General features: G+C 46.9%; 1 protein-coding gene across 1 annotated transcript in view; it reads right to left on the reverse strand.

Moving 5' to 3' along the window:
* Positions 1 to 3,222: 3,222 nt before the first annotated feature.
* The window catches only part of IQCK (IQ motif containing K), a 67,977-nt gene continuing 60,277 nt past the window's right edge, over positions 3,223 to 10,922 (reverse strand). The window contains exons 11-12 of the mRNA XM_068147368.1: positions 3,876 to 3,976; positions 3,223 to 3,364 (exon numbers count right to left, since the gene is read on the reverse strand). Coding sequence (XP_068003469.1) covers positions 3,360 to 3,364; positions 3,876 to 3,976 — 106 coding nt within the window. The 3' untranslated portion in view covers positions 3,223 to 3,359. The remainder of the gene's footprint in view (positions 3,365 to 3,875; positions 3,977 to 10,922) is intronic.

The following is a 10,922-nucleotide window of genomic DNA, read 5'->3' on the forward strand; positions in this document are numbered from 1 at the left end:
CACAGCCCTATGAGGAGAGGCTGAGGGAGCTGGGGCTGCTTAGCCTGGAGAAAAGGAGGCTCAGGGGAGACCTTTTTGCTGTCTACAACTACCTGAAGGGAGGTTGTAGCCAGGTGGGGGTTGATCTCTTCTCCCAGGCAACCAGCATCAGAACAAGAGGCACAGTCTCAAGTTGTGCCAGGGGAGGTCTAGGCTGGATGTTAGGAAGTTCTTCATAGAAAGAGTGATTGGCCATTGGAATGTGCTGCCCAGGGAGGTGGTGGAGTCACCATCACTGGAGGTGTTTAGGAAGAGACTGGATGGGGTGCTTGGTGCCATGGTTTAGTTGATTAGATGGTGTTGGGTGATAGGTTGGACTCAATGATCTCAAAGGTCTTTTCCAACCTGGTTAATTCTATTCTATTCTATTCTATTCTATTCTATTCTATTCTATTCTATTCTATTCTATTCTATTCCATTCCATTCCATTCCATTCCATTCCATTCCATTCCATTCCAACATCCTCATTTCTCACCTTCCTTTCACTTCTCATGTGCTCGATCACTGGATCAAAGCATTGCGATGCGTTGTGGAGCCGACATGAAAATCAAAAGCTGGCTGGTTGAGAAGTCTTCCCCAGCAAGCTCTGCCAGCTCCCCCAGTTCTGGGAAATTAAAGCTGGGCCAAGTCACCAGCACAGCTTGTTACAGCACAAAGTGTCCATCTCGGAGGATAAACAAGTTATTTGCATGCGTTTGCAGCCGTACAGCATGGTGAGCTCCAGCCAAATGCAACACTGTAAATAGTGAAACAAAGCAACACTTCATCCTGCTGGCTAAAGACCTTTATCTTCTGAGCTTAACAATGACAAACAACAGGCAAAGAAAAAATACTCTCCCAAGCCTAAACAAAATATTGGTTAAGCCCAGATGTTGTTGTGTTTGGCTGGGTTTTTTTCCATAGGGGTACACAAATCCACCTGCCAGACAGGACCAGTGTAAATATTATCCCTGTACACAGCAGTGTGCAGCACCTGGAGCTGTGTTTGTAGAACAGGTCCAGCCAGAGGCCTCTTGCTCAAAATCCAGAGTGGGACTCTTCAGTTTCTGGGGATGGGCAGTCAGAGTTTGAGAATACATGAAGTGCCAGGACCCCTAAAGAACTCACACAATGCTACCTGTGTAAATATCTGCACAGTCAAGATGCCTTCAATGCACTTAAAGATTCTGATCTACCAGATCAGGACAGCCCAGCTCCTGCCTTGCTGCAGAGCTCCTGGTCCTGCCTGCAAACTGAAAGCAGACTGAAACTGGGGCACATGGGGCAACAAATGCCTCCCTTCCAAGGATGCTACAGAAACAGTCTGCACACATTTGATTTCAACCAGAGACTTTCTGCATGTGCACCCCCTGTTTGGATACCATCCTTTAAGGCCAAGAAGTTCATGAAACTCAATATTTCTAAAACTAAGTTAATAATCTGCTTCCTGTTCAGCTTCTTCATTTTAGATCCTAAAGATGGAAAGGGCTTTTTATTCCTCCCTACTGCAATATAAAGCCCAAAAGAGACTAGAAACCAGGATGAGCCTGGAAGAATGTGGTCCTCAGTGACTAGGACCCTCAGAAACATCAGATATCCTCCAAAGCCCCTTTGAACATCAGACAGATTTGCAGCCTGAGCTCAAACCTTAACAAAATCAAAATCCTCTCTAGCATGTAGGAGGAACAGGGGCTGGCTAAAGAGAGGAGAAGGAAAAGAAAAAGGCCACATTTCCACAGCTGTGTTTGACAGGTAGCTTTGCTAATAATGGTTTCATAAATAGCCTCACCAGTCTGGCTGTGTCTGGTGGGACTGAGTGACCCTTCAGAAGCTGCAATCTTCTTGCAGGCCTCAGACTTACAACTTTACTGAGTGGCTGCAGCAAAGCACCTACCATAACTCCAGGGGTGGCAGAGGAAGGACCAGTAAGTCCTACTCAGGGGGCAGGAGGGAGCACTCTTGGGCCACCTCTTGCCAGCAGGGTGGAGGCTCTTATAAAGATGTCCTGCCAAATGAATGTCTCTGGTCTTTCACTGCCTCTGAGAGTGCAACAGCAGAGCCATCCTGCACCAAAAAAAAGAAAAAACACAAAGGAGTGGTATGTCCAAACCTTTGAATTAGGCACACCTAAAGTTCTCCCCCACGGTGTGCTTCCTGAAGAAGATCAAAAAGCTTCCAACCTTGAACAGCCAGGCTTTACCTGGGATGGCCAAAATAAAAAAGGACACAACTTTCTAAACAAATCCAAAGTCAAACTCTCAGTGCCTGAACATGCAGATCTCGACTTACCCTATTTCAAGGCTTGGCTGCAAGTCAGAGACTTTTTGAGCTGCAGCCAGCTGCGCCTGTCCAAGTCGATCCCCGGGGAGCCCCAGGCCTGACTGCCTTCTGCTCACTTCTCTGCAGTTCCTTGATCTCTGTATCTGAGTTGCTCCTGCTCCTGGGCTCTGCTCCCTGTCTTCAGTCCCCAGCCTACACCTCAGATCTTTCCTCTGAATGTGCTCAGCATGCCAGAGAAAGGGCAGCCTACTTCTGCTTCTGGAGGTAACACCTGATCCAGTCCCTGCCCTAAGGAATGCAAATGTAACTGGGGTTAAAAAAAAATCATATATATATGTATACTGTGACAAAGGGCAAGAAAAATCCCCCTCTGAATCTCATGACTTCTCCTGCATTACACTGCAGTCCAGCCCCAATCATGATGTGAGATGGAGGTGACTTCAAATGACGGTGGATGCTCTGCTGCACATTCCCAGGCATGGCTGATTTTGTCCAGCAGACAGCAGCTCCTTCCAAGCTGCACAGCTCAGCTCCTGATGTTTCACCCTCCTCCCCAGCCTAAGGCAACACTCCTAAGGGCATCTGTAAAGGGACCATCCTGCACCCCACAGAGGTGCTGCCATAGCACAAAACCTTCTCTCTCCTTCCTTAACAACCTCAGTCAAAAATGCTTTGCCTTGTGACCAACGTCCAACACTGTGTCAGCTGCAAGCAGTGAGCAAATGTTCATCACCATAGCACTGAAATATGAGACCCAGGAGGGAGTCCTGTTAACCCCAGGATAGCTTTTTGAGGGGAGGGACAAAAGCAGGATCCACTCTTCTCACTGTGATGGACCTGTCAACAGAAATGCCACTCAGTCCAGACAAGCTTCAGGTGATGGAAACTCTGTTGCAGCACAAGGAGTTTCTTTTTGACCTCCAATTCTCCCTTTGGCTGAGATACATCATTGCATTTGCACAGCTTGAGCGGTCTCTGTTCACTGGATCCATTTGAGACACATCATGTTTTTGCCCAAACTCCATTTCCTTCCTTCCAAAGCAGTAAGATCTGCTTATGACTCAGCCTTCAATAAAACACACAGCAAGGACCATTAAAATGAATGTGCAGTGCAGGGATTAAAATCACAGGCTACATTTTTTAGGCTAGAATCTTCATTGCCCTTTATTCACCCTCAAATCCAGTATTAAGTCATGTTATGTCTCAGTGGAAAGTAAATCTACCAGCAAAGCACCAGTTGTAAAGGGAATCTTTCTCAAGTGATGAGTCTCTCCATGTGGTAATAAAGTGACAGACAGGACTGGAGAGCCCCCGCTCCCAAGCTCCCACTTACAGGGACGACACTCCCCAACAATCTTCTGCCTGACTAAAGATCCCACCAGCTGCAAGGCAGTAACTTACTGAGAAGTGTGGGTGGCTATCAGAGAAGGAAGCCAGAGGCTTGTTTTACTTTTTAACTAGTTTTGCATTCACAGATTTGCAAAGAGCATTTCAGGCAAAGCCTCGTGTTCTCAGTGAAGCTGGAAGGGCTGGGGGTTTTCCCCATTGATGGTTGTGAGAGCTGGCCCAGGGTCTACCTGGCTGTGAAACAGAGGTTTCCAAGTCCTCTTGACACTGAATGGCCTTGAATTGTTTTCCTCTTTCCCAACAGTGCACAAGAAATGAGTAGTGAGGTAACCTGGAGGGGAGGAAAACAGCATTATCCTTCCTGTACAGTGGAGGGGACTGAGACTCAGCATCCTATGTGAATCCACCAGTCCAAAGCCTTTCATGAAATGCATTTGAAATCTGATCCTAAATTCTTTGAAATGACCTTTTCCACTGAGTTTAGTGGAATTTCACACAGACTCTAATCTCTCTGGTTTTCTTTGTAACCAGCCACTTTCTTTCACAAGAGAGACATCCAGGCACCCACTGTTCTCTGACAACAATGAAAGCTTGTAGCTCTCCAAGCACAGGAACCGAAGTGAAGGGAAATAAAGGGAAATAATGTATTCATTTAACACACACAAGATAAAAAGAAATAAAGATATGGCCAGTTTGTATCTATTTAGTGCTAGGCATTGACTCCAGACACAGCCAAAAAGCATTTCTAAAGTTCATGAAATCTTTGTGATGTGATGCAAGAGGCATATGAAAAACATCCATTAAAATATAGAAATCTCCTCTTTAAAGTTTCAGTACAGCACACAGCAGTGAGCTTGAGGGTCACTTCAGATGTGCTTTTAGGCAGCAATACCCTTGTGTAACAGCAAGTGAGCTGAGGATACTTGTCGTGAAACAGCCTCTGTGGCACTGGCTTTCCTTTCCCATCAGCAATCTTGCTGAACACCAGTAACACAGTGTTCAGTAATACAGCTCCATTACAGAGAAGGCAAACCCCAGATTCTAGGGAGAGTGATGCTCCACTGAAAAAACAAACAAACACCCTCCAAAAAAAACCCAAACCAACACCCACAAACAAACAAAAACCCCCATAAAACAAACAAACGAAACAGGAAAGATGCAGGTTTGCATTTCAGCATCAACTGGCCAGCTCAGCAACTCATTTCTGTGTCTTAAAAAGAAAAACAAACCAAAAAGAAACCTCTTCAGGCAGGACATTAACCTCTCAGCTCTGGGAAGACTTTTCTTGAGCTGGGGAGACTAAACCCATCACATTCTAGCTCTGAACTCAGACTTCCTCTTGTTTACAGTGATTGAGGTTCCGGCCCAAAGACTGGCAGAAAATGAGCTAGCAGTGACAACAGATGTGAGGGCAGAACAAGGCTGTGCTAAAAGAGCTTTTTAGAGCAATTCCTCTTCTTTCCTGTAAAAGCTGTAGCATAGCTCTTCAGTAAAGGTCCTTTGATTCCTGATGAGCTCTGTTGGTCAATAATAGGTGGTCATCTTGTATCCACAGCCTAACACAATGAAAATCCACCAGAGACAGAATGAATAGGTGGTCTTCCCCCCTCCCCATCCCCCTTTCTTTTCCCCCTCCTTTCTCTTGAGTGTTGGTTATGGCTTATTTTGCTCTCTTGAAGCTTACACATTACCACTGTGATGAGATCCTGATTACCTTTGCATTACAACTCCATGAAATTTGGACCTTCTACACATGATGAAGGCTTTCTGGATTCCTGATCTACCTCCATTTACAGTTGCCACCCTGTTTGCAGTTAGATAAAGCAGGAACATCTCAGTGGTGTAATTTCTAAAGGCAAAGCTGAAGAGAAGTAGATAATCGATGACCTTAAAGGTCTTTCCCGATTAAAACACTTCTGTGAGTCTGTGATTCTGTGAATATTTGATTAGTAACTGACTTCGTTCCTGAGCCCCTGGTGAGCTGCTCAGTGGCCAGCAGGTGACAGTCTCAGCAACAGAAAAACCCCAGCAGCTCCTACAGGGGGCTTGCTCGGCGTTCTGCCAGGATGTAAATGTTATGTATTTGGTTTTTAGACACACAGACAGCCCAGAACAGGGGGCAAGATTTTTCACTGTACATGCCAATAAAGAGGAGGGGCAGCAAAGTTCCCGAGTGTGGCTTCCCACCTCATCACAGAGGAGGGTATTAACATTACTGAACTCAAGAGGTACCAGCACGATTCTTAGTGGCATTCAGAAAAGAAAAAAGGAACTTTACATCTCAGTGTAGGTGTGAAACCAGCAGATACAAATAGAAGCACTTCTAAATCAAGCCCATCTGAAGGGGAAGCACACTCAAGCATGCCAGTTACACTGGCTGATACCTTTGACTTCTCAAGGAGAAAACAGGATGTACAAAACCTCCTTCTATGCTTTAGGTGATTGCAACATTTTCCTTGCAGCAGCCCTAGCCAGGGCTGTGTGCAGAGCCTGGGACACAAGTGCTGCCTGTGAACACAGGTGTGTGCCCACAGCAGGACTGCTTGGGATGGCCAAGGCGACCTTTGCAGCAAGAGCTAAGAAAACATTTTCCTTCCTTCATCCCAATGCCCATTAACTGACTGACATGGCTCCCTCTTGTTTGAAGTCTAGAGGATTGAGTAGATCAGTTGGAACCAGGAGGGTGATGTAAGGAAAAAAAAGAGAACTCACAGTGGCTAGAGGGAGTTTTTCTACTCCACAACCATATGATGTTATTCCCTACCATAAGGCTGTCACTGCGAAACACTTCACTGTGCCCACTGGCATCCACAGCTGCTCACTAAACAAAGCTCTAGGTTCTAAGGCCAGGCTCAGCCAGGCTCACCACCTCCCAACACACAGAGTCTTAAGGAAATGTTCACATGCCAAGGAACAGGAAGCCACAAGCCTGATCCAATTCAGTTTAACCCAGTTGGGACTTTTCCTGAGCAAAGGTCAAGAATAAACTTTTTAAACTGCAATGGTTTGGGCAATTTGGGGTGTATGTAGCTAGCTAAAGCCTCAGAGAGCGAGCAGCCATAATTCAGTAAGTCACACATAGGCTGATTTGAATATATCCAATGGCTTTCCTTGTGAAATGAGGATTGGAAGATGTGCAAATTCCCACTCATAAGAATTTTAATCACTTGTGCCCTGTGTCACAGACCATCTTGATAGAAATTTTTAATCAGATTCCACTGTCTGCATTAACATGACCAAGTTTCACTGCAGTTTAAAGCATTTATGCATTAATAGTTGAGCCTTCACATTGGCTACACTGTGAACCTTGCCTGGATTGCTGCTCTCGTGTCCTGGTGTGGGGAGCTGTGAGTGGTAGTGAAGACTGATTGCCTTTCCATACAGTGTATGTCAAGACAGGTGATGAAGACAGATTTATTAGCAAACAGTCAAAAATTTACCAGTTGGCACAGTGATATAAAAGGTGTGTTCTTACCTTGGTTTGTTTAACCCAAGTTGAAAACCAGTTATAATCTGGATCTGAACACTGATGTGATGTTGAACACTGTGGCAGCTTCCCCACACTATCCATCCTGAGAGCACCTTTCTTTTGTGCCATTTCTCCTTGATGTTTCAGTAATTCTTCCTTTCTCTCTCCTCCATGTATCCATCTCCTTCCTGCCATCCATCTTTTGCTTCATATCGATTTCAAGACTCTTTCCTTCTTTCATTTCCCCTTCTCCCCTTCTCCTCACTAACCACATTTGGCCATTCAGAACAATTTAACAGAGTACTGTGGAGAGTGGGCTCTGCCTTGGGCAGTGCAAGGAGCAACGTGTGAAACTCTGCAGCGACAGAGAAACCATCTTGCAGTGGTCACACAAATCTCACCATCTCCTTCATGCTGCCAACCAATGGGAGCACCAGGATTTGTGTCCTGTCCTGAGAAAAAGCAGGGCAAGTATTAGGCAAACTAATCACGCTGCAGGGATTTGTGTAATGAAAAGTGCCTCCCACTGGGGGTCAGAATAGGGGTAAATAACCACACACCACTGCTGGGGCAAAATCATCCTCTGTTTCCTTATTCTCCTGCACCTAGGCAGCAATACCACAGCCTGGTCACTCAACAACTAAGGCACATGGTTTGTCTCAGGGTATTTTTTCAGAGGCTGCTGGAAAACAAACTGGTTTACAGACTGCACTGCATGCATCAGGGCTGGCTTCATCATGCACCCTGCAGTCCTGTCTCTGCCCAGAGCCTCTGTGTGCTCCCTAACACAAACAGCAATGCAGGTTTCATGATCACTGCCATTTCCATGTGCCTACCACTGACCTCTTAATTAAATATTCTGTTTAAATTGCATTGGCATAAGCACAGTGCTGGCAGGAGGTGTGAAAGCAGTCTATGAAGTGAAAAGCTTCTGCAGGACCTGCCCAACAATAGGAAAGCTGTTGGGGAAGTACCATTTGACAGTTTTGCTGCCTGCTCCTGCAGTAAGCATCACACCTTCCTGGCACCCTGAAGGGAAAGAAGAGAACAGAGGATGGATATTACTTTTATCTCAGATAAATCTGAGATGAGGATGTCAGTCTGTGGCAATATGGATTTGGCATTTGTTGATGGGGGAGCACTATCCACTCAGGGCTGCTGTGATATGCTGGCTCTCTGCTGTCAAAACCTGCTGGGAGGGCTGCTGCAGAAGGGAAAGAAATGGGGACATGCAGCACCATACAGACTCTTTGTTTCTGTATTGTAAACCAAATACTGAAAAAAATGCTAACAAAAAACCTGTTCAGTGGCCAAATGTGTGCTGTAGGAAACAGGAAGAGTAAAATTGCTGAGAAGTGGTGGGGTTTTTTAAATGAAGCATACTATATGGCCAATCTGAAATAGGTAACGTGTATTCTTTACTGGTTTAGAGATGAACAAAAGCACTGAGCTTACATCTCTTGAAGTCATCAGCTTTGGGCAGTACTGCATGGCATAAGCAGAGTGCTCTAAATTTCACCTTCCTTTGGCTTTGCACACCTCGCTCCTTCCCCAGTCCCCTCCAAGCAGTGCTCACATGCTGGCAGTCACTGGCTGCAGCTGCAGCAGAGTCACAGGAAGGGTAGTGGGAGCAGGGAGCGCCATGTAAAATCAGGGAATTCACACAGTCCACCTGGGTCATAGTACCTGCTCCCACCAGCTCTCTGCATGAGAGGAAACACTGAAGTTGCTGGAGAGTCAGTGGTTGACTGAGGGAAATACTTTTCCCCTCAATAAAAGCATATTTTCTGAGCATATCTTCAAAGCTAAGTACCAAGAAATATAATGCAATGGGAGCTGTAATTCAGTCCAGCTACTCTACAAAGTCCTCCTATAATTTCCTGATGATTCTGTGTTCTGTCTTACACATTTTCATGGTAGCTAACACTAAAAGCTGCTTCACCAGGACAGAAATCAACCTTATTCAGTAATGATCCACCAGTAATGGTTGAGAGGAGCATTATCTTCCCCATTCTATCACTAAAAGGCAAAGGGGGAGGCCATTTCCTTTACTGGTGCCACGGGTTGTGTTAGAGACACACAGAAGGAAGGGAACAATGATCAAGATTTGCATTTGCTGAAGGGCTCAGTACATTGCTCCGTTGTGAGCCGGCCAAGACCTTCAGCACATGAATTCTTGTGATTCATCCCTCCCTCTGGTCTACCTCTCTGTATCCAGTGTGGTACAGAGAACTCTATGTGTTTATTTATACACAAAAAGGTCTTTGCTTGTTGCTGTAGTATTTGGGTGCTTGGCTCAGACTCTGAAGCTGGAGGGGAGGTACAGACTGATCGGGTGAATCAGTATTTTTTACTCTCCTGCTAGACTGCTGAGTGACCTTGGGCAGTTCACAGCTGCTTCACCTCTCAGTTTCTGTAAAATTATCCTGTTTTACTTTGAATAGCACATGCGTATTGACGGATGCAAGGGCAGGGCATTAGTGCTTACGTGTGACTCAAATAAAGCCATTGTCTAAAATCCAGAATCAGCAAGGCAGAGAAATTGAGAGTGAAAAGAGCAGAAATGTGAAATTGTCCCTCTGCCTCAGCTGTTCTCCCCTGCTGTCCTGCCTCAGCACAGGCAATTACAGCCTGACCATATCAGCCCAGCTCCTCCATGCCAGCCACACTGAGAAGTTCAGGCAGCCCCCCAAGGCATGAGAAATGACATCTAAATAAGGCCACGCACGAGTCCATGTAAAGGTTACAGTTCTGTGCTGAAGAGTGCAGACATTTCCCCTTGCAAGGCTCTGGTTAGGGAAACCTGGCAGGCAGGGCAGTGTGCTGCCTGTGTTCAAGGAGGGCAGGCATCAGGCACTCTCCCCCCCGACACTGCCATGCCAGCTGCAGCTGCCCAGGTTCTCTTCAGTAGTTCAGGTGAAAGCATAAACCCACGGATGCACCATGCAGTGTGGCTGCTGGCCACTGGTGTGTCACACAGATGCACTCTCACTGGATGACAAGGCAAACAAGTTTCTGCTGCTCATGAACATCGTGTGCTGAAGCCAACTCTCTTTCCCTTCTACAAGTAACTCCTCCTGCGGTAGGTAGGAAGCCCTGTCCTGGGCACAAGGGTTATGACTGTCTTAGAGTTGAACTGTGCTGGAATGTGGGAGACAAGCTGCATGCTGGGAGGTGTGAGGCAGGTACTGATGGGTTCCCACCACCACCTTTGCAGAGCTTCGTGTGCTTCCAGGACCTGCTTCTCAATTTTGCTGCATAAGCAGACTGTAAACTGTCACTTCCACAATAAAGAGGCACTTTACATTCTCACTTCCGAATGTTTAGCTGCTGCCGGAGGTAGCGCAGCTGGACACATGCATTCAGGGCAGAAGTGGTGAAGGTATCCAGCCCACTGCAAAATCTCCATTGTCACAGGGCTGGCAAAACCTCTAATCTTCCAAAGCCCCGAATCGGCCATGGCGTCCAGCTTCCGTGCCTGGGAGGTCTTCTCCTAACCCACACTGCTCGTATGTCTCTCGCACTCACCTGTGCAGCACAAGCGCACGATGGTGTCCGAACGCCTGTGTACTGCTCATACCTGCCTGTGTGTCTTGCGCTCACGTAGAGCTGCGACCCTCCGTGTGTCCGAGTGTGCCAGGCTACGCGGCTACCGCAGACGTGCCGCGCCGCACATGCCGCTCTCTGCGCGCACCCTTGCTTTGCGGGAGCTCCTCTCCCGGGACAAGCCGGGTGCCACGACACCCCGGTGCTGGGGGTTGCGCTGCTCCCAGAGCACGCCTGGCCGCACCGCAGCCCGAGCCCGCCG

Source organism: Melanerpes formicivorus, unplaced genomic scaffold (assembly GCF_026170545.1).
Source record: "Melanerpes formicivorus ecotype bairdi unplaced genomic scaffold, bMelFor1.0.p_v2 SCAF_14, whole genome shotgun sequence".
Classification (NCBI taxonomy): Eukaryota; Metazoa; Chordata; class Aves; order Piciformes; family Picidae; genus Melanerpes; species Melanerpes formicivorus.